This window comes from Symphodus melops, assembly GCF_947650265.1.
Source record: "Symphodus melops genome assembly, chromosome: 10".
In the NCBI taxonomy this organism is placed as follows: domain Eukaryota; kingdom Metazoa; phylum Chordata; class Actinopteri; order Labriformes; family Labridae; genus Symphodus; species Symphodus melops.
This window is the reverse complement of record NC_136700.1, coordinates 14,190,560-14,213,707: the sequence shown is the minus strand read 5'-3', so window position 1 is coordinate 14,213,707 and position 23,148 is coordinate 14,190,560. Positions and strand designations below refer to the sequence as shown.

General features: G+C 41.6%; 1 protein-coding gene across 1 annotated transcript in view; it reads right to left on the bottom strand.

Annotated features, from left to right (window-relative positions):
• The window catches only part of arap1 (ArfGAP with RhoGAP domain, ankyrin repeat and PH domain 1), a 44,845-nt gene that overhangs the window by 17,550 nt on the left and 4,147 nt on the right, over window positions 1-23,148 (bottom strand). The window contains exons 2-13 of the mRNA XM_079353321.1: window positions 18,241-19,381; window positions 13,231-13,409; window positions 11,578-11,666; window positions 11,413-11,495; window positions 10,331-10,483; window positions 9,944-10,013; window positions 9,253-9,373; window positions 8,916-9,100; window positions 8,514-8,620; window positions 7,572-7,771; window positions 7,046-7,131; window positions 6,608-6,790 (exon numbers count right to left, since the gene is read on the bottom strand). Of these exons, the coding sequence (XP_079209447.1) occupies window positions 6,608-6,790; window positions 7,046-7,131; window positions 7,572-7,771; window positions 8,514-8,620; window positions 8,916-9,100; window positions 9,253-9,373; window positions 9,944-10,013; window positions 10,331-10,483; window positions 11,413-11,495; window positions 11,578-11,666; window positions 13,231-13,409; window positions 18,241-19,304 (2,520 nt within the window). The 5' untranslated portion in view covers window positions 19,305-19,381. The remainder of the gene's footprint in view (window positions 1-6,607; window positions 6,791-7,045; window positions 7,132-7,571; window positions 7,772-8,513; window positions 8,621-8,915; window positions 9,101-9,252; window positions 9,374-9,943; window positions 10,014-10,330; window positions 10,484-11,412; window positions 11,496-11,577; window positions 11,667-13,230; window positions 13,410-18,240; window positions 19,382-23,148) is intronic.

Sequence of the window (23,148 nt, the reverse complement as noted above, 5' to 3'; positions counted from 1 at the left end):
AAAAGCGTTTTGATTGGAGAAAAGGAGGATGCAGTGTTTTTATAGCTGTGGAACTCAACTCACAACTACACACACACACACACACACACACACACACACACACACACACACACACACACACACACACACACACACACACACACACACACACACACACACACACACACACACACACACACACACACACACACACACACACACACACACACACACACACACACACACACACACACACACACACACAGGATCGGACTGAGAAATTCCACAGCACTCTGTCACACATACAGACAGAACCCCTCCTCTATTTAAGCAACGTTGAGCCTCTGCACACACACACAGACACAAACAGACCAATTTACTAAGATTAAAATTACACAAGAGACCCCTCCACACACACACAAACACACACACAAACACACACACGACACAGTGGAAAACTTCATGTGTCTGTCTCACAGAAAGTTGATGACATTTGAATGTAAAATGTATGCACAGCCGAATGTAGTGAATCGTCGACAGTCCAGTAATCCTATTACATGGGTCACATGAGTTTCACCACAGAAATGGTAAACACTGCCGAGCTTGGTTATGTTATTTACATTCAGAGAGGAATTCTGGGTAGTTTAGTAGCTCCTATATGTATATATGAAAACAGTATAAATACACATAGATACATACGTGTGTGTGTGTGTGTGTGTGTGTGTGTGTGTGTGTGTGTGTATAAATATATATGCATGTATATTTATACAGTTTTCATCCATCCATTTCCTTCCTCTTCTCTGAGGTCGGGTCACGGTGGTACGAGGTGAAGTAAGACTTCCCTCTCCCTAGCAATGTTTTGCAGCTCCTCCTGGTGGACTTTTCCCAGGCCAGACGGGAATTATCCTGCCTCCAGGGAACTCTGGACTGTTGCTTGTTATGTTCACAGTTCAAATATTATCGACAGGTGCAATCAACGTCAGCCTCTTTAATAAATGTACTTAGTTCAATCAATCAGTTATGGTAGTTATGAGTGAGTTATAAAAGCGTTTTTATGGAGAAAAGGAGGATGCAGTGTTTTTACAGCTGTGGAACTCAACTCACAACTTCTCTCACACACACACACACACACACAAACACACTTTATTTGTATAGTGTCAATTCATAACAGGTGTTATCTCGAGACACTTTACAAAAAGCAGGTAAAGGAGCTTACTTATGGCTATATTACAAGAGCCCAACTTAGTCCATCATAGTGTGGCAAGAAAAAAAACTTCCCTTTATCAGGCAGAAATCTTCAGCAGACCCGGGCTCATGACGGAACAGCCATCTGCTAAACTGTGCTGGGCTTGAAATGGGATGGGGGAGATGGGATTAGTTGTTACTTCTTTTACTACACATACTCTAACTGAACTTGTAGCTATAAATATAATCAATGTTGTTGTTGTAGCTGCTGCTCTGTTTGTTTTGATCCTTATTTCTGCATCTCTCTCTATTCTACTGTCCGAGCCCAGCACCGTTTCTGTGGATGGCTGTTCATCATGATCATCTCCAGTTTTTCCTCGTCACTGTAACTTTGCTAACTGTTGCTTTGTGCTAACCTTCACGATGGATTAATGTTGGCTCTTTGTAGAGAATACAACATGTTAAATGTCTTGAGATAACATTTGTTACAAATTAACATTTGTTTTTGTTTGTTATGGATATAAATATACATTTATATATATATATATATATATATATATATATATATATATATATATAATTCCGTATATTTTTACGTCTATAAAAGCACCTACCTAACAGTACTGCTATAACTAACACAGCTTAAAGTAAGTCACATATAAAAAGTCATCTGTGTGTTTGTGTTGATCATTAATGTGCATTTCTATACAGCTGACCATTAGAAGCAGATTCGAAGGGAAAAGTTAAAGATAGCCTCTTTAAAACTTGGAGTAGATTGAAGTTTAAACAAGTGAAACAAAACCAACAAGAGTGGAAACAGGGAGGTGAGAGAGTTCAAAAGTACACAAGTGCCAGTAAGTAATCACACTATCAAGGAAAACTGGATTAATAGGAAACCATGTGCTCGACAGAGTGCTGATCTCAGCATGTTTCTTACCTTCACTTCTCTCCCTTTATCTTCGAATTGAAAAATATTAGCTTCATGTCTCAGGCGTTCTGTTAAATCTTCCTATTTCATTTCTGTCACTTAATTCACTTTCTCCTGCATCCTCCTGAAGAGAAACTTTTCGAGGGTTTTTAAATGATACGTTGAAGTCGAAAACATTTTAAATGTAGCCTGGAATTTGGGAAAACCATATACTGTAGACTCGCACCACACAAATAAAACCAAGTCTGCCGTCGTGGGACTGCAGATGTAAACTAGCTCTGAGCTAACTCTGGTGCAATACAGCAAATGGCAACATTTACATTTAATATTGTACGTGGTCCCTTTACAAATAAAGCTGGTAATAATAATAATCATAATAATACTTCAGATCATTGCCTGCAGGCTAACAGACACGTCTAAATTAAATGCTGATGTACAGAAATCTGGTCAGAAACAAAAACACAGATCAGTGTGTTCTGACGACACATTTCTTCGCCTTATAACTCTGTGACCATCAAAATAAATAAAATCAGCACTGCCTCATGTGGACGTAGACATTTAAAAGAGATGATATAGATCAGTGTCCTGTAATGCATCGATAGCCAACCAGGCGTCTTCTGACCCTGAGAATGGTCCAATCGGGAGAAAGTAGAATGAGGAAATGGTTTTGATTGTTTGAAGACCTCACATCCTCGAACATCTGCTGCCTATGAAACCGAGTAATGTAATAACACACACACACACACACACACACACTCACACACACAAGCTTGAGAGAAGGGAGGCGAGGGGAATTCAAGAATCCTTCCCACTTTTCCCCAGAGAAGGAGAAGGAGAGACAGAGAGAGATTTTATCTGGGTGTGTCTAAAAATCCTAGCTCTCCATCTGGCCTGGGCTCTTATACTGGACAGAAGTGGAGAAAAAAAAACTGATGAGCGGCGCAGACGAAAGAACAATATTGTGAAAGGAAGATGAAAGCATTTCAGTGAGGCACATTAATCAGACACTGATTGTACTTGGCTTAGAACAAAACGTTGTACTCAGACCTCCTATGTGTGCGCGCACACACACACACACACACATACCTTCTAATCAAGGACACACCCACATTTATATCTTGTGTATATTAAATCCAGATGAGAAAAGTGGATATCCACATTTGTTCCATCATTACCTCACCAGGAGAGAGAGAGAGAGAGAGAGAGAGAGAGAGAGAGAGAGAGAGAGAGAGAGAGAGAGAGAGAGAGAGAGAGAGAGAGAGAGAGAGAGAGAGAGAGAGAGAGAGAGGTCAAAATCCAGACAGAAGAAGAAGGGAGGGATGAAAATGACAAAGACACAAGAGGCAGAGAGATACAGTAGGCAAGAAAAGAAAACCTTAAGAAGTAAATAAGTAAACACAACCTCAAAAAAGTGGAGGAAGTGAGAGGATGAAAGCTGAGACAAAAGGACAAGGGACAGCAGGAAAAGGACTAAAAGAAAAAGGAGACGTGAAGCTGTTCTCATGTGGAAAACCAATTTCCCAAACTCTTAAAGCACAAAACAAACCCATAAAGAGTTTTATTACGACCTCTTTACGACGTCAGTGTGCTAAAAATAAGTCAAAAAGCATGATAAATTCAGTCCACACAGACACAAACTAATGACACAGGCTAATGCTTAAAGCACATCTAATGTGACATGACATGTCAAACCCTTATTACTGTGACAGTAATACGGGTTTAACTGAAGACAGACACTTCAGTCTGTGTGGAAAAACTCCTGTAACTTTTTTTCTTTCCTGTTATATGGTTGTCATCGTATACAAAATCCTACTTGCGGATTTAAGAGAAGATAGAGGAGCAAAAGGCAGAGAGAGGAGGAACAAAGCAGGAGAGGAGAGAGAGCCAGAAAACAATGATGTCCATTGAGGGAGGTGAGCCTATCATCTGCTCTGACTACACAGAGAACACACATGGACACACACAATCAGGCACGCACAGACTGAGATAGTAGTACAAAAAATGCAAAGACTGCTCCCATGCCTACACACACATATATATGCATGTCAAACTATCTCAGCCCCCTCCACTGAAAAAACATCTAACGTGCTCTGTAGCATACAGCGACATGAGCTCAACAGACTCATGACAAAACTATGCCCCACAAACAGTCAGATACAGGTTTGTGCAACTGTGCAAGATCACACACTGTCAGAGAGCCAAAGTCTATTGACACACATTCCTACTTTATACTGCCCCGATTCTAACACACAACCACTCACAGTCTTGACAGAAATAAGCTAAATACACAGAGGCAAAAAAAAAAACACTTCCTTCTCCTACACCTCACTAACACACAACCTTACCTGTAACTTTTCAGTTCCTTTTCAGTCACCTCTCAGTTTGAGTCTAAATTGACACAGAGACACTCTCAAGTTTTAAAACGAAAATGAATAAGTTTGTTTGTTTTTTTTTGTTTTCTCTAAAAGACAGTTTAGGGAAAAACTAGTCACTTACAAACAAAAGAGAGCCAGGAGTGAAGAGATCAACTTTCTTCGGCAGTCCCGACCAAACAATGAGGAGGAGATGAGAGAGAGAGAGAGAGAGAGAGAGAGAGAAAGAGAGAAAGAGAGAAAGAGAGAGAGAGAGGCGGGATCTCAGCACATTCCAGCTTAAGCTGTGAGTAGTGATGTCACATTGAGGGGGGAGAAAAACAAAGGAGGAAAGGAGAGCAGAGAAGTGGGGATAAGAAGGAGTAGGTGCTTACCTCACACAGTCAAAGACAAAGCTTTCTCTCTTTCCCTGAACTCATTTCTTTTCAGAGGCTGTCAGAGCATAAAGGTAACAAAACACACTGCACAGTCTGGTGCTGTTAAGACACACCCACATGGAAGTAGTAATGCAAAACTGAAAAAATAGCAAGTGATAGAGAGGAGGAACAGGTAAATCAGCAATCATTGAATATCCGTTTGAAAGGAGGGGAAGTAAAAAAAAGTCCCAACCTGAAGAGACAGCAACAGGAAGAGAGAGATAACATCATGGAGGAGGACTGAGTGAAGAAAGAAAACTTAAACCAGCGCAGGAGTGAAAATAAGAGAACTTCTTATGTTGTTCTGCACATCCCAAACACAGTGACTCACATACGCACAGGGGTTCCAAGGCTGAACGCTGGAGGCAGGAAAACTAGTACTCACAGTCAGGTGCTTAATGTGACTCACTAAAGCACTCAGTATGTCTCTGAGCAGTCCACATTGTTCGGAGTAAGTGGGTTAAGCAGCTAATGAGTGACCAAGCAAAGTCTGAACACTGGGACATTTAGCGCACAGCAATGGCACGACGACTAAAACGACCCCCGACTCTGGAAATACCCGACCTGTTCCCTGATGTCCAACTTCAAACTTTACTGATGCATTTAAAGGAGAAGGCACCGCTATATGTTGTTGTTGTTTTTTAGGACAGACACACTGAGGTTTACATCCTGACTGAGAAGGCTGATATCTATAGGTACTGGAATTCTTGGACTTGATTGTTAATATTTCTCCAACACAGAGGCCTCTGATATTTGTCTGACATGATTAAGTGACAGCACTTCAGTTTCGCAGACACTGCTAACTATGGAGCGCTCCAGACATTTCTGCAACTTAGTCTGACTGGCAATAACATCCCCCTGTCTCTGCTTCCATGTGTCACTTATTGATTTATTGGATTATTTGGCAGACTTTGTGCTTTATAGATGTCAAACTCAATCAGGGATTCAGACGGCTTCTGGAATCTAGGGGACATCTAAGGTTTCTCTCGAACCTTTGGCAGTTTAAATCAGTTCCTTGAACGCCCCGCATTGCGGGTAAGGACACATGTAGCTCGCACAAATCCAGTTACAAAAGGAAACAACTTCTCACCAGTCACTTTACTGTCACATATAAAAACAGAGCTAAGACAACATGCTTGTTGGTGAGGTGAGCATGCTGACACCTTTTACAATTAACTCCAAAGGTGAAATCTGTACGTTCTTCAACCTGAGCTTGAACTACGGGACTCAACTAGATTGTTCTTCTTTTAACTATTTTCATAGAGAGTGGTGTGTGTTGTTGCTCTGTTAGAATGTGTATGTGCGTCTTTGTCCCTGGACTCTTAGTCATGGTTTGAGTAAGTGTGTGAGAGTGCACACATGCACTGTATTGTGTCTAGCCTGTCAAGCCTGTCAGCTAGCAAGAAATGTCTTCTTAACTTAGCCTGTGCCCCTAAATGAGACATACACACACATGCTTTAAAAGAGCTTCATGGTAAAGGTAAATGTAGCTGTCAATAATACAACTGGCAGTAAGCGGTGTCTGAATGCAAACAAGTTGTTGAGCCATATTGGTTTGCGAAAATATCCATCTCAATTCCTTTTTGAAATCCTCCCTGCCTTTTTTCCCCTCAGGGTGTGCTGACTAACTCTGAAGGAATTCACAACATACAGCATGTGGATTTAAAGACATAAAGATAACACAGACAAAAAAAAGCAAAACAATCAAAATAGAAAGGTTAACTTACATTGTTGAGCTCTGTCTGGTTTCCGTACAGAGGGTGGTACTTTCTGTATTTGCCCTGGCGGTATTTGTTGGCGATGAAGCGCCGTCTCTCGTCGTTGCAGCTCGAAGGTGTCAAGGCTTCACTTGGTGGCACGTTAGCTGCCCAGAAACTGTTAACCCTCTCGTTACCAAGCAAGAGGAAAACCTGTAGCACAGTTTGGATTTAGTCCCACATTTAGAAAAAATAAATAAATACATAGAGGGTCTACATTGTGCAGAATTTATGTTGTCTCTTGATACTATGCACTGTGCAGTTTGTAAAGTGTGGCGATTTTTAGCTTTATTATTAGCATTGCAATTTTGTGGGGGGCAAAATAGAAGGAAACCTTTAGCCCTCTCCACATGTGGAGGTTGCTGCTCTCAGAGAAGGACCGAAGGCATCAAGAATATAATTCTGTACCTGTATTAGCCCCTCTGTCCAAACCTTCCTGTCCATCTTCAGACTCCGAACCTTTGAGATGCTTGGACCCAATCCTCTGTGCTCTCCTGTACAACACACGCACGCACGCACACACACACACACACACACACACACACACACACACACACACACACACACACACACACACACACACACACACACACACACACACACACACACACACACACACACACACACACACACACACACACACACACACACACACACACACACACACACACACACACACACACAGGATATATATATATATAACAGGATGTGAAAGATAGCAATGACAATACATCCCCATTACTGTCATTTCAACAGGCAGCAAAACAACAAGGAACATGTTTGTTGGTCATTTTTTGCAAATTCTGAACACAAATAAATTATACAAGAAAAGAACGCTTACAATAGAACTTGACATATTCTCTGACATCATATTTACTAATGTAAGCAAAGACCACTGAAATATTCACACAAAAATACACTCATACACACAAACCTGCACATCTTTTGCAGATCACCACACACAGGTTGATTGCAGCCCATTCTGGCTTTGAAGCGCCACAGTCGGCACAGAGGCTGTTGCTGGGCTCCATCCAGATCTGATCTGCCACCTCGCTATTCGACAAGGCCTCGCCTATCGCGTCCCGCATGGCTTCGACCCATTGCTCTCGCAGCTGTTCAGACTCGGCGATGAAACTGCGAAGAGAGACGCACACACGCCCGAGTGTTAATGCCGACATCATGGTGTCGATATCAACTCCCAAGTGACGGAAATAGAAAAGTATCTACGCTCATGATCCACTGAGTTCTGACTCCTACTCGGCTCTTGTGCTAAATCTTTTTGAGTCAAAGACTGGAAACTGTTCAAAGACAGTTCTTCCTCTTCTCATCCCTCAAACATGTTACTTCTGTGTTTCCTAAACCATATGCAAACATTTCCCACCGACTACAGACAAAAGCACACACGTAGACTGAGACACACACACACACTGACTCACAGTCCAACTCTTATACAAATACACATGCCATTTCAGATTTCCCCATCCTGTCAAGCTGAGCTCTTGCACTGCAGGCTTTGCACCGTCAGCCAAAAGACCACACACACAACATCAACACAGACACACACACTCACACAAAGGGCTTTTCACTTTCACAAAAGATGTCCAGCTGAGGACTCTGAAGATAGTTGGGTGGTGAGAGTTCTCAGTAAAATAACAACATCTTATTTCCCGAGGGCTACTCAGCCCGACTCAGACTTTCACTAAAGAATGATTCTCTTCGCATTTTAATCCTTTAATGATAATGTGCAGTTTACTTACAGAACAAACGTTCAAAAAGCACACATTCTGGTCAAGAGTATACATTGAAAGTATTTATATAGAATGCCACGCTCACAAAGTGTGAGTGTGTGTGTTGCAATTTTGAGAGCTTGCAGTACCTGAATATGCGGTAAGGTGTGGTGAGATCAAAGGTACGACGATCAGTTTCTTTAACATTTCCTACATTCATCTCAATGGATGTGATTCCAACTCCTATTCGATAGTCCTGCAGAAAGAAAAAAAAAAAAAGTTTGATCAAATTGTGCAATTTTTAAAACCTTAAATATTCTGTGTGAAGGTAAAGGGTGACGTGAACAATGATTTATCATACATGTAGATCAAGAGAAGACTTTGACTGGTTTTATACTAAACAATAAATAATGGCATATCACCAAAACATTATTTTCTTCGAAACATACAATATTCCAAAAAAAGACACCAAAATGCTCAAAGAAGATTCATTTCAAGTTTTTGTTTTAGATCTAACATTTTCAGCAAGCACACACAGAGAGGCTACTTACCTCTACATTTTTGTAGAGAAAAACTTTATCTAATGCGACAACAGTATAAAGTTTGGAGCGTAACCCCCTCAGTTCCAGATTGCCTTGAAAGTCTGGGGCCATAGGTGAGCCAGGGCACATGGTATTGCGTGTCTTGCGCCCCCTGGTGCAGTCTTGCAGTACAGTCACCCATTCGTTTCTTTCAGCTGGAAGGATGTGTAAACACAAATAAGAAGTCACAGGTTTGTATTACCTATTCGTATGATGTATTACAAACAGCAGCGTGCACATGTTTTTTTTGTTTGTTGTTTTTTTATGGGTGTCGGGCCACACAGAGGAGAACATGAAACAGACTGACCTTCACTTTCCGCCCTGAAGATAAACGTCCGGTTGTGAGTGACGACCTCAAACTTCAGCTCTCCCACACTGCCCACATTAGTGATGAAGGCGGTAGAGATGATCCCCTTAGAATACACCTCCTACAACATAAATCAGCCTTTATAGATGGAGTGCACAGTATGCAGGAAGTGTTTGAGTGAGCAAAAAATCCATTATGTAATGTGTCTGAAGTATCCTGCACATCTGTCAAACGCCTGTCTCAAATGAGGGGGGGACACACTTCAGAACTGACGCCACTGTGTGTAAAGCATGTCACCACAGGTCCCCCCACCTTTTTTTAATCCCTATTTTTAGCGCTTCTTAAATTCTTCTGAATATAAAAACCTGTTGAAGTAACACGCACACATCTCCCACTGCTGCTATCTTTCATTAATGGTCATGCCCCTTCATGCTTTCTAAAAAAAAAAAAAAAAAAAAGCACACTAGCACACCTTGTCTCATTCCTGCATTGAGCCAGACATCACAGAGACATTAACGCTGTCTGTTATCATGCTGGGAGATTTCCAGCTGTTGTCGTAATAATCCTAGTTTTGGTTGTGACTGGAGCAATAACAGCTGGGTTAGAGCTTTAAGTCGACTGAACAGACTTCAGTGTCTCCTGTTAGAATAATTCATGTGTTGACATGATGGACTTTACGCTTTGTTGTTACCTTGTCGTTGTCGAAGTATCTCAGGTAGTCGACATCCAGCTTTACCCAACGTCTCTGATAATAAAGGGCCCTGTGGGCAAGGACACACACACACACACACATTTTTTAAAAGGGTGTCTTTTGGCAAGCTGTCCTTTAATTGTAATGCTAAAGTAAGGCAGTAAGTAAGTTATTCAACTCTGAAACATCCTTATTGTTTGTTTTGAAATGAATGATGGCGAGTCTTAGATTCCAAAAACCAAACCAGTTAAACCAAACGTTTACAGTATGTTCTGTATTTACACCATGTTGGAAGTGCTATGGTCGTGTACTACGCAGATATCGGTGTGGATTTGTGTTTCGATCTTGGGATTCGTGTTCGGGGTTTGTATACGTTTTCCTTCCTACCCCTGAGGTGGATTCTTGTCCAGCCAGCCCATCTTGATGACAGCAGCGAGCTCAGAGCTGTCCTCTTTAGTGGCCTGAGACAGTCTGCCTGAGCTTGGCAGGTAGACACTGCCTTGCAGGTTACTGAGAACCTCATCCTGCCACAGGGTTGGCCTTCAGATACGCAGAAATAAGCACACAACAAACTATTAGTTTAATTATTAACAGAAAGAAAACTCACATATTTGTATTGTAATAATGCCAATTTTCGGGAACAAATAAATCTTTCACTAAATGTACGAGGAGCCACAAAGTCTTTTATTAAACTTAAACGTCACTATGTTAAGGGTTTCCTCTCAGTACTTTCAAAATCAGCTTTCAAACTGTCCTGCAAAGTTGCCCCTATGTAACAACAGTGTTTTTGTTCCACTGATGATTGGCATGAAGCATGATAAACCACATATTCATCTTGAGATCCTAACACATTCCTTTGAAATACTGGCACGACATAGAGAAGTTATACAGGTGTGCTAGAGGAGCATTCCTGTTCAAACAGTCGCTCATCGGAGATCAAAATGATTGCTGCGTTGTGAAAAGCCACAATGTAAAGCTCTCTAGGAGCCCTATTCTTATTCTGCACTGAACAAACCACAGCACTGTCAATAGCTCCCATTGCTGCTTATTGCATAAGTCAGATTTCTGCTCTACATTAACAGCTAACTCTACTTAACCAATGAGTGCAAAGGAAGTTTTAATTTACGGTTAAAGCCAATAGTTTAAAGTTTTCCCGTGTTTTATTTTGAAGGGCTCTATCTGATACTCAGAGGCTAAGACAAAAAGATTTTATTAAACTATTATTAAACAAAATTTTGGGAGGTTGATTTCAAAAGTTACTGAGGTTTTAGAGGGCATTTCTTTTAAGCTAAATAAGTGGAGCCAGGACAAATCAGATATAAGAAGTGAATTCTTGAGTGAACTGAAGTTACAATGATATACTGTGTAAAAAAAGCTTGTCATCCTTCTTCATTTGTATTGTATATTTGCATATGAGTTTGTGAGTTTGAAGTGAACGGTGTGTGTTTGTGTGTTGATGAGTGACTCACTCATCATCATCCAGCACTTCATCATCGCTGCACAGAGAGCTGTACCGTCCTTTTGTCATTCTGGGAACTTGCAGGGACATATCCTATAGGAGCAGACAGACTTCATCCACAATGTGCAGGAGAGGAAGAGGAGTGTGTAACAGATGGGGAAACAACCTCACTCACCCGGTCTGGTGTTTTCATGCAGTGAACACTGGGGAAAAACAAGTCTGGGTCTTCGTAGTCATCAGAGTCATTATCCAGTGAATCCAAATCTAATCGAGAAAATAAAATGAATTAAAAGACCCAGATCAGAAGCTACTTCTCCTGACTGAACCCAACAGATAGTAACTTTCTCGTGGGGTCATATTCCTGTACATACAGTTTAGAATATTAAGGACTCGAGACTGATTTTGCTTTGGAGCAGTATTGTTCCTTTCAAGCACAGGAGTTGAAAGTCATTGTACTATAGCAGACAGTTGATCAAATGCAGTTGTCCTTTTTAGCATCAGTAGCACAAAACTACTACACAAACTATCCATGTCATACTTCAGGGGTTCAACATAAAAAGGGACTCTACAAGAAAAAGTTGAGTCAGCAACGACATTGTGCTACATGATTCTTAATCTGAGCTGAACAGATCATCTGAATAATTTAAACGTATTCCCCTGAATCCTCATTTGAATCAAATATCAAAGAGAGAGAGACTCAGCTCACAGTGATGGAGGATGGTAAAGAGAGAGTTTGAGGTTCTCTTTTAATTTTATCCAACTTTGTGTCATTTCAATACTCTTCTTTTTTTGAAGAAAAAACAAACAAACATCTATTCATTTATTTGTTTTGTAACGTGGACATACAGTTTCAGTGTTGCTTTAATATTAAACCATGTGGAAGTCCTACATGCACTGCTCTCAGTGTTTAAGGCAAAATACACATTTGCCGTCTTTTTGAGAAAGTAATAAATAGAAAGAAGAGAACAAAACAAAAGAGAAGGAAACAGAAAAGGCATTGCAGTTTTGAATGCAATACAGAAACAGAAAACAACAGAAACCAATACAATTATTAAAAGAATAAGTATAAATGTGTATATTCGTCAAATTATCCTGAAATTTTAAGCTAAGAATCTGAGTGCTACATTTTAGTTCAACAGTAGATATACACAAAGTTGAATGTGATACATGAGTGAGATGCTGCAGTTTGACTGTTACCCAATAGATGTTCCTATCACAGCATTAAAAAGAGTCACAAAGATTATTGTTTAAAACCCTTCATTAAAAGCAGAACGTCTGCTCAACAAGAAAAACATTTAAATATATATATATATATATATATATATATATATAAACTATTCACAATTCTTAAACTGTATAGAGTATGGACTAACATAAAGCTATAGCAGGCTAAATCAAAACTCATGTTCCCAACCATTTTTAAAAGGAGCACAATCGTTATGCGTTTTATTTCTCTCATGCGTCTAAGTAAGGCGGCCCTGCTGCAGTACACGATACAGTCATTATTTCAGGTGTTGACACTTTATTTAAGCTCATGTTGGCGAGGGTTTCGTTTATTTTTCCAACTTTTATGGATAATTCTGAAGACATTTGGGCGCTAACATTTTGTCCTTATTCCATACACAACACGAGAGTATGTTTCCATCAACTTAATAAGCAGGTTAGCTCATGATGCCCAGGGCATAAGGTGCTACTTAACCATGAAAGTCACGTAAACATTTTTGCCTGTTGTTCTCCTTCTTTATCTCTGTCTCTTATTTCAATGTGACGCCTCCACTGTGTATCCCTTTTTAAAAAAAAACTATTATGCCGTTATTACGGTACTCACTTGGCTCATGCAGGGGCTGGGAGATCCTCTTATCAGGCAGAGCCTTTTGAAGGTCAGCTTGAGTTGGCTGTTGTGCGTTTTCCTGAGATTGAGGTGTCCTGATGCGAGGTGGGACCAGAGGAGTTTGTTCCCTGTGCAACTCATCAGCAACCGTCTTGGTGGGGAGTGGAGGAGAGCGGCTGGAGGATGAAGGGGAACAGGACATGTCAGCAGAGGTTTCGAGAGCAGGAGGTGAGTCCTCGGGCACCGTGTCAATCTGAGGTCTGGAGAGAATCCCAAACAGACGGCTGATTCTATACATGCTCTACAGGGAGGAAAGCCCTTCTCCTCAGCTCTTCTTCTTTTTGGTCCTTTTTATTCCATTGTAAAACTCAAAAAAATGAAACTTTTAGAATGTTTGATCCAAAAACAAAATACAAAGAAAAATGGATTGCTGGCAACAAAATTTGCAGCACTCATTGCAGGAACTTTAAACTATCCGAGAAGGTCATGAAGGAAAAGACAAACTGTGTATCCCTGAAAAGATCTCTAGTAATTGTGTTAATCCTCATTGTTGACGGCTGCTCTTAAGTCTTTTTTCAGCGGTGTAAGAATGAGTCCCAGATCTAACTGACATTCCCCTCTGCTTTGCTTCTCTGGTTTTCCCTCTCCTCCTGTTTTAAGCTGCAAGTCTGAACCTGCCTCAACCAGCAAAATCTGGATGTAAACACAGCATACCCCTGTAAACACACTCGCATGAAAACAAACACAGTATGTGTTCACAGGGGATCTGGTACGCTGGCGACACATTGTGTGATGGTTCTAGTACTGCTCATGCTGTTTTAGCACTTTTATTTTGATAACGTACAGTGTACAGGAGCACCAATTGGAAAGTCACACAGAGTCGCACATGCATAATGTACAAAGGCACAACATCTGATTGGCCACACCAGGTGCCACCCCTAAATCCAAACCTATGATTGGCTATTTGCCTAATCAGATCCAGGACTTAAGAACAAATCAATGATTCTGTTTTCAAACCTGGCTGTTTGTAGAACTTTTAGTTGTAAATAAATACTTTTGCTCTTTTCATGAAAAAAAAAAACTTGTGTACACTGTCCAACTTCCAAGCCAATATAGAACATTAATACTTTTGCAAGTTGCACAGTGTACACGCATGAAATGTTCCAACACTTTAAATTGTGATTTTGCACATCTTTGATTTTGAGTCTCTAAAGGATCAAGCTAAGAAGAAGTACTTGTTAAAAAAAATTGTGTAACTTCACAAGGACTTATTAGAGGAGACATAAAGGGTAAACATTCTCTGTATCTGTTTACTCTAGCCAATTACAATAATAAATGCTACGCTAACATTTTCAGTCACAATAAGCTGCATGTTCTTATCAAAGCTACACTTCGATACAGTCTATGGTGCACACTAAAACGTTAGAGAACCAATACTAGTGTTTCCCCTATATGCATTAAACAGCGGGATGCGCCTCTGCTGCAATATGACCACCACTGCTGATTTTTTAATTTTTTTTAAATTTCATTTTAAATATAAATGATTCATTTTCTTTGCAATTACCCAGGAGCAGGGTTATGACAAACAAATTTTTTTTTTTTGATTATTTTGTCCGATAAATGTAAATCATTATTTTAATGACAAATGTGTTTTAAAAAATTGAACGCTATTAAAACATTGTTCCACTTCATCTACAACTAGTACCGAGGGGAAAACACTAAATACAGTCCATCGGCTTCTCTGAAGTGACACCATAAACAGTCAACTCCACCACTTATTAATGCAGACATAAAAACTCCATAGTTGTGGAATTCAGTCATTCACACGATCTTTTACGCCCTCAGACACTATTGCCATGCAAATGGGAAAGTCGAGAGTTAGCACACATAACCTCCCTCAAAAGTATTGTGCAAGATCCTCTTTATTTGGATGTCTCTCGTGAATTTCCTTCTCTTTAATGTTACAATGCTTTTACACTTTTTGGTGCAGAGATAATTGTCACAGAAAACAGCACTGATATGGAAAGTTAATCAGCAGTAAATTCAGCTATAGGAGAGTCAAATGCTTGTAAAACAGCGAGTGGTTTTGAGAAAAGCAAGCTGTAGCAGATATTAGGACTGGTTAGTGAAGCTCACATGAGGGCACTGGATCAATAGTTTGATTCACTTCAGAGATAATCCTGCTCCACAGCAGCATTTTTCATATGTGACTATTGAATAGTAATGATATATATTATATACAATTGAATAGTAATCTAACACATGAATAACCTGCTCCATTGTGTTGGCTGTATTTTAAGTAACCCATCTATGGAGTAAAACTAATTCTGGCTCATCTGTCCATGCTAAACTCCAGCTAAGGTTTATACAGTTTACACTTGAAATCAGAGTGTTGCACTAAACATACACTAAAAATATACCCTCTTGTCATTAGCTCCTCTATTTTGGAATAAACCTTTATACAGATGGACAAAGTTCACAATGACGGGAAACTGAGCCGTTCACACAGTTCCTCCTTTCTCTCAGAGGAAGAGTGCTGAACTGGGAGCTGTTAGCTGGGTGCTATATTTAACCCAGCGAATGCTGGTAAATAGATGAAGGAAAGCTGAAGAAACAATGACTACCCCCTTTCTCTGAGCAAACCGAGTGCATGTGATCAGTTTTACGTGTTATCTCCAGATCGATGGCAACAGCTAGCATACACTGTTGTTATGATGTCGAATGATGGGACGTATTTTAACCCTAGCCTGTGTGTTGTTGCTGAACAAGAGGCATAATTCTTGAAAAAGAGGCATATTTTATCATTCAAAAAGCAGCAGCGAGCTGCTCCTTTAAGTGGCATTAAAAGTAAAAGCACGTTCTATGTGTGTGTTTTAAGAAAAAGGAGCACAAAGAAAGTGTAAACAACTTCTTTGTATGACAGCTAAACACAAGGGGCCCCTCCACATGATCTCATCTTAATACTTTATTAATTGTAAAAATAATTCATTTATATCAAAATCTGCGACCTAAACTCATACAACCTAAGGGCATGCGGAATAAATGGTCTCAATGGTCAATATCTACTCAGCTCCAGGTAAACCAGCCTCATGTAACCATGATGAACTTGACATTTTGTAGCATATTTCTAATCAGCTGAAAAGAAGCTGAACTCAACTGTAACACAGCAGAAACCATGACAGAGTTTAAAAGAAAAAGCTTCCTTGTTTAAAGCACTCAAACAGCGAGGTGAAGAGGGAGGAGAGGGCGCATTTTTGAGACAAGTACAAACTGAGAGGTTTAAAAAAAAAAAGAAGAAGAAAAAAGATAAGCATTGATGTTACCTGTTGTGACATGTTCAGAGGGAGTCCTCTTTCATGGTGATACAAGAGTCATAAGCACTCACAAACACGTAACGGGGAGAGGAAAAGAAAAGGAGAGAAGGAGGAGGAAATGACTGGTCAAGCAGAAGATGGGAGGAGACAACGAAGCACGCTGACGAGGAAACAAAGAGAGCGTGTGAGCGTGTACTAGTGGAGGCTTCCAAAAGTGAAGGTAAGTTCTAGTTAGAAAAGCCTTTGGGTTTCTTTGATCTTTTTGTGGTACTCTCTCTTTTCTTTGTCTGTCTGTCAATCACAGAAGCCGGTGAAGAGATGTAGCCACTCTGTTATGTTCTCCATTGTAACTTCCTCCCTCTTTCTACAGAATGTTTCCCTTTAAACACACGCTGAAAAAAATGCATGATACTCAGAAGTGAACAAACTCAAAGGCTGAACAAACCTGAAGTTCACTTGTTCCTTAAAAGTGACAAAACACACAAACAGGAAAAGAGCTCCAAACATTCAATTCTTGGAAATGCACAAAACAACAAATGAAAAAAAAAAAACGAATGCTAATGCTTCAGTGTGTGAAAAGATAAAAAGGGGAAGTCTTTTTTACAAACCTGCATCAGCAGTTTTATGACTTCTGAAATAAAACATCCACAGAGTCAATGTCCAAGACAGCACGTGAAACTACAAGAGTTGAACATTTGTAACATTTGAACCCTGCAAAAAGGTAGATTCACATATGTAGGAGTAATAGCTGAGAAAAGGTCACCACAGAGCCTTTATAACAATAATAAAAAAAAAAAACATCATGCATCTCACACTCTAGTGGTCAGGTATGAGCAACCACAAAAACAGACTGTGGCCTCACGGACAGGCAAGGCTCACTTTGTTTACACATGAAAGGGCTTGAGAGGGCCACTTCGCTTTAGTTCACTTCTGTCAGGCATAATGTGTCGGCCTCTCAGTTTCAGAACGATTCTATTTTCAACATCAGGATGTGTTTAAAGCCACCGATGTAGTGTGCTTTGTTGAGACTGCAGCACAAGTAAATATGACAAGGAGTTGCAGTTTTCCGTTTTGTCCAATAGATGGCAGCATAATACACTAGGACACAGGTGTCAAACTCCAGTCCTCCAGGGCCGGCTTCCTCAGACTCTCCCCGCTCTAACACACCTGCTTTAAACCAATGAGTTGTCATCAAGCTCTGCAGAAGCCTGATAACGAGTCACTCATTGGATTCAGCTACGTCCAAGTCTGCGGAAGCCGGCCCTCCAGGACTGGAGTTTCACACCCCTGCACTAAGAAATTCAATTTAAACACTGAATACCCGTCACTGATATTGCTTTATAATCTATGTTGCTGATTTTGATTAGGATAACATCCTATCATGAAAATTGACTGTTTCTTTTGTATTTACCATAAAGTCACCTTTTCCTCTGTATGAATCCGAAAAGTTTATTACTGACAAGTATTTACATACACATGAAGTGAGCGTGCACAAGTTAGAAGAAGGTACACATTTAAGGGGAAGCTTTAATGTCAACACTCAAAAGGCCCAGAGAGGGAACCATAAAACGATACTGATTGTAATAGTAAGATATGAAGTTTATCTGTCGCTTGTTCTTTTTTTTTCCCCCATTTAAAAACAGGGACAGGAAACTTCAGGTGGAGCATGTTTCAATTCAAACTCATGCCTTACCTTTTCTTTCTGGGAGACTGTGCTGGAAACCGCTGTGGGATTGGTGGAGGGAACTTTGGTCCCACTCCCACTTTCGGAGGGAGAGGTGGAGCGTTTCTGTCGTCGCTGGGCGAAGCCATGGGTGAGACAGGGGAACTTGTTCTTCCTCCATCACTGCCTGAACGTTGGGCAGGTGGCTGAATGGCTAAAGTCTGAGGTCGAGCGAGGGCTACGGGGAAACTTGGAGGGTGAAGAGGGGCGTGTGTGGGAGTACGGGAGGGGGTGCTGACTGGGGATGCGCTCTTGGGAACGGATCTGCTCAGTAGAGGCGGGGCCGTTCCGTCATGTTGGTCCGGTTTGGGCGACGCGGGGGAACGAGGGGGAGGCGAGGGGTTCGAGGGGGAGGCGCTGAAGCGCTGTGGGGGGCAATTGGGAGTGCTGCGTGGGGGCACAGGGGGGAGAGGGGTGTCAGAAGTTGGAGAGTCATTGGCACAGGGTTGGCGATCGACTTGAGCACTCGGGCGAAACTTAGTCCTCTCTTTAGGCACCGGCCTCTCCTTCGCTCCATCTTTTCCTCCATCGCTCTCTTCTTCTCGTCTTTTTCCAGGAAGTGGCGTCTTCTCTGCTCCTTCGCTAACTTCCTCTTTCATCCTTGAAACTTGTCTCTCCTTGGGGACTGGTCGCTCTTTATCTCTGGGAATTGCCGTCGAAGGATCTCCACCTTTCAGTTTCTCCCTTTCCTTAAGGTCAACTTTTTCTTCCACTGGGACGGGCACAGATCTCTCGCTCCGCAATATTTTACCAGGTCCCGTTTCCTCGCACCTCGGATCTCTCTCAGGATGCGCGACGTGAGATTGTCTTTCAGATTTTGCGCCGGCAGTCCCCTGCGTTTTGTTCAAGCTAGCCAGAATGCGTCTCCTGTGACCTGACAGGGTGATGCCCATCTGCTCCAGCTGATGCGGCGTGAGGTTGCGACATTGTCGTAGAGTCGCCAGCCCGGCACTCCGAAATGCCTCAGAGTACTGCTCAAGACGAAGCACGCACAACCAGTCCCACACCGACAAACAGGACTCAGACTGAGACATGGCTGCTGTGTGCGAGGGCGAGTGTGTCCGCAGAGGAAAGGCCAACTTCACACGCCTGAGATCATGGTGTACAATACCTGGGAAAGAAACAAAAATTAACATGTGCGGTTTAACAAAAAAACATTTAAGTCAGACAAAGAACCTATGTTGTAATACAGTTCCTAAAAAAAAAAAAAAAAAAAAGGTAATAGCAGAATTGCAGACCAGATGATGGGACATTTAGCGTTTCCAGCAGTGTCAAAGTTGTATGTGATTAATTAACGTCATAGCTGTGACCATAAAGGAGGAAGTTGTGAGGAAGCCTTAACAGAAAGATAGCACAGCAGTTTTATCACTTTGATAAGCGTTATCATTGTACACCATACTTCTGCTGAATTTCGTGTGCATCCTTTTGGTCGGGCTCGTGAAGTCGGAAACTCTCGGGTTACAAGTTTTACTCGCGAGTAAAATAGCTGCCATCGCCATCCTTACGTGCTGCACATGCACAGACCGTGCTATTAAAACACAGCAGATCACCATGGGAGGAAGTGTTACTGACACAACAAGCATTGGCACACACGGCACGTTCACACCGACTGGCTCAATTCTCCCAAACACACACTTGAAGGCTGCTTAAGAGCAGCCTCACAGAAAGCCTCCTCCTCTCCCTCTTTCTTTACTCTTCTCTGTGCGTCTTTATTTACGATTTACGTACATCATGCCAGTGTTGTAACTGTCTAAGAGTGAACATTTTACTTTCGAGTTTTCAGTAGGCAGATCAGTCCCCATTTCAGGCGCTGATTTGGAAACAGCAGGCAGCGCCGGCTCCCTGCGTTCACATGATTCAAACCTGCCTGACTGTGAGCAATAGCACAAGAAGGGCTGATGTCATTCTAAATCAGCACTACCGAAAAAAAACCAACACCAGCAAAAAGGAGTCCTGACAGCAAAATAACTTTGGACCTCCAAAAGCCATTTGTTTGCTTTAAGAAATATTCAAACATGTCCTGGATGTGCTGTGTTTTAACTCGACTGTAGGCCTATGCTCCACTCTTCATAGAGAGGAAGCTGATGGTTGGCCAGTCTGACCCACAAGCAGTCATTCACACACACACACACACACACACACACACACACACACACACACACACACACACACACACACACACACACACACACACACACACACACACACACACACACACACACACACACACACACACACACACACACACACACACACACACACACACACACACACACACACACACACACACACACACACACACACACACACACACACACACACACACACACACACACACACACACACACACACACACACACACACACACACACACACAATATTGCTTGCACTAAGGTATCTCAAATGTGCCGAAGCAAACACTTAAAAGTTGATTGCACCTGTTTTTTAAAACTCCATCTCAACGCGAGGTCGGCTAAAAGAACATTAGCGAACTGAGCTAACTGTACAACCGTTATTACGCCGTAATGAAAGTACACACACAGGACACTTCCCTGGAAACAGGCTGATGGATGTTCATTCACGAGGCCTTCAAAACAAAAGGAAAAAAACAATGACACAAACTTTGCATTTGCTTGTTGCAGTATTTGAGGTGTTTGAATGTTTTTAAATGAACACGTTTAAAAAGGGTTTCCCCATGAAAAAAAGGAACATTAAGTACACAAGTGGTAGATTATATCTCAAACTACTATTTTAAACTTTGAGAAGTTGCCTAAAGATGCTCCATTTAAAAGGGAATGAGCACACAGGAACCCACAACGTCCAGTCCGGGAAATGCCAACACGTGTTTGATGATGCTGAAATGAGTGCATTTCATTTCCTGTTTGAAGGTTTCTTCTGACACGGCTGAGAACACAAGACGCAAGGGACAGGGCTGGCAATCGCCTCTCTGATCAAACACAGTTCCTATTTTTAAATTGAGGAAGTCAGAAACACCACATTGAGCGGATTTTGGTCTTCTTGGTCCTTTAGCAGTCACTGGGGTGTTACAAACAAAAACACACGTATGCAAAGACAAAAAAAAAAAAAAACCCCCGACACCAGAATACACACTTCCAGATTGAACAAGCACGTCTCAGCATTTTTGACCAGACAAGCCCTTTATCGGCCCTTCATGATATCTGTGTGTGTGTGCGTGTGCGTGTGCGTGTGCGTGTGTGTGTGTGTGCCCTTTCATAACTGAGCCGTCTGATCTGTCATGAGCAGAGGAGGATGCTGGAATTACACATTGATCAAGTAAATAGACTCGAGCTTGGTTAGCGCTTTGCTAGGCTTCTGACTAGTCAAAGGGGTTTTTACGCCGTGTGTCACACCTGCACAATCACTCACTGACGGCAGAGGTTGCTACGTAGTGACACCATCACAAGTAAATAATCCCATTCATACGCCGCCGAGAAAGCAGCGGGAGCCAGTCGGGTGGAAGTGTCTTACCCAAGGGCGCATCGGACATGTTCTCCTTCCGGTTGAGAGACGCCGACTCCACTGCCTGACCCACAACCGGCCCACAAAGGGACCGTGTCGCAAGAAGCTTAACTGTATCTCCAAGGGAACCCAGTAAACTAAGGTCATGTGGTAAGAGGAAGGTAACGCTATAGTGTCATCTGCATGCACAGCAGTGGATTGGATCTCACGCGTGATGTGATACAGCTGTGAATTCAGCCTATAAACATCATCATCCTAAATGAGACAGTGGGAGAGGTGAACATCTTACACTAAATATCTTCCTGGTCTCCCTCGATCATGATGTGTAGAAATGGATTTATCGCAAAGCTTTTGCAGTGTAGAATTATTAGTTTGAATTTGCCGGCCGTCCTCTTGCAAAAAAAAAGAAAGGAAAGAAAGCTTGAATGTATTTAAAGAAATTGTTTGCTTGTCTTTTTTTTTTTTTTTTTTTTTTTTGAAGTTGTTGGAGTTGCTTTTTTATTTCCGTAGTGACCATCTACTTCCTCTGTCTTTGGCTCGTCTTCTGTGTCGTACAGACTGGAAGAGAGCAAGAATCATAAACATGTTTAATCTGACAAGGCAAAAAAACCCCTCAAAAAAACCCGCCCATTTTCAAAAATGTCAACATCCCATGAGCTGCTGAAATCAACAGAACTTTCTTATGAACTCACATAATACTGCAGAAAAAAACTGAAGATTGGTCCTAAAATCTGACTCCCTCTGCTTTTATTTGACTTTGCTCCCTGGACATTTCAGGTCCTTTATCTTTCCATACCTCCCTCCCTCCCTCCATTTTTCTCTGCTCTGCCTCCCTCCAACTCACAAAGCAGCCAATAACAGAGCCTCTGTGCTGCCTTCACAATGGGCCATTCTGTTGGCATGGGCAAGCAGCAAGTGAAGAGAAGGAGGGAAGAGAAGGGAAATACATGGTGGAAACCCGTTCTGGTAGAATCTGACTAAACCAGCGCTCACCTTAAAACACTGTCCGTGAAATGCTTGGTGTGGAAGGAGTGGACATCTCATTTCAATTCAGCAGACTTTCTCTCACTTTGCCTCCAAATGATGTCAGGCCCTCGTCTACTTACAGTGGATCTGGTGAAGTTGTTTCCTCAACTCATAAGACTGTGCTGAAAACACATCCACATCTCACACAAAGTTCTCTTTCACACATTACACAGTGTTTGACACCTCGAAGCAACGACTTAGTGCATTAGCATGCACAACACCTTCCCAGTGTCAGGGATGTTACTGACAGCACTAGAAACATCATTGTGTATGTTGACTGTTTTTTGTTTTTTTTTGGGGGGGGGGGGGGGGGCTTTTTAACAACTCTTCCAACGATGACAAAAAGGAAGGTGCAGGTCAAATATCAGCTGT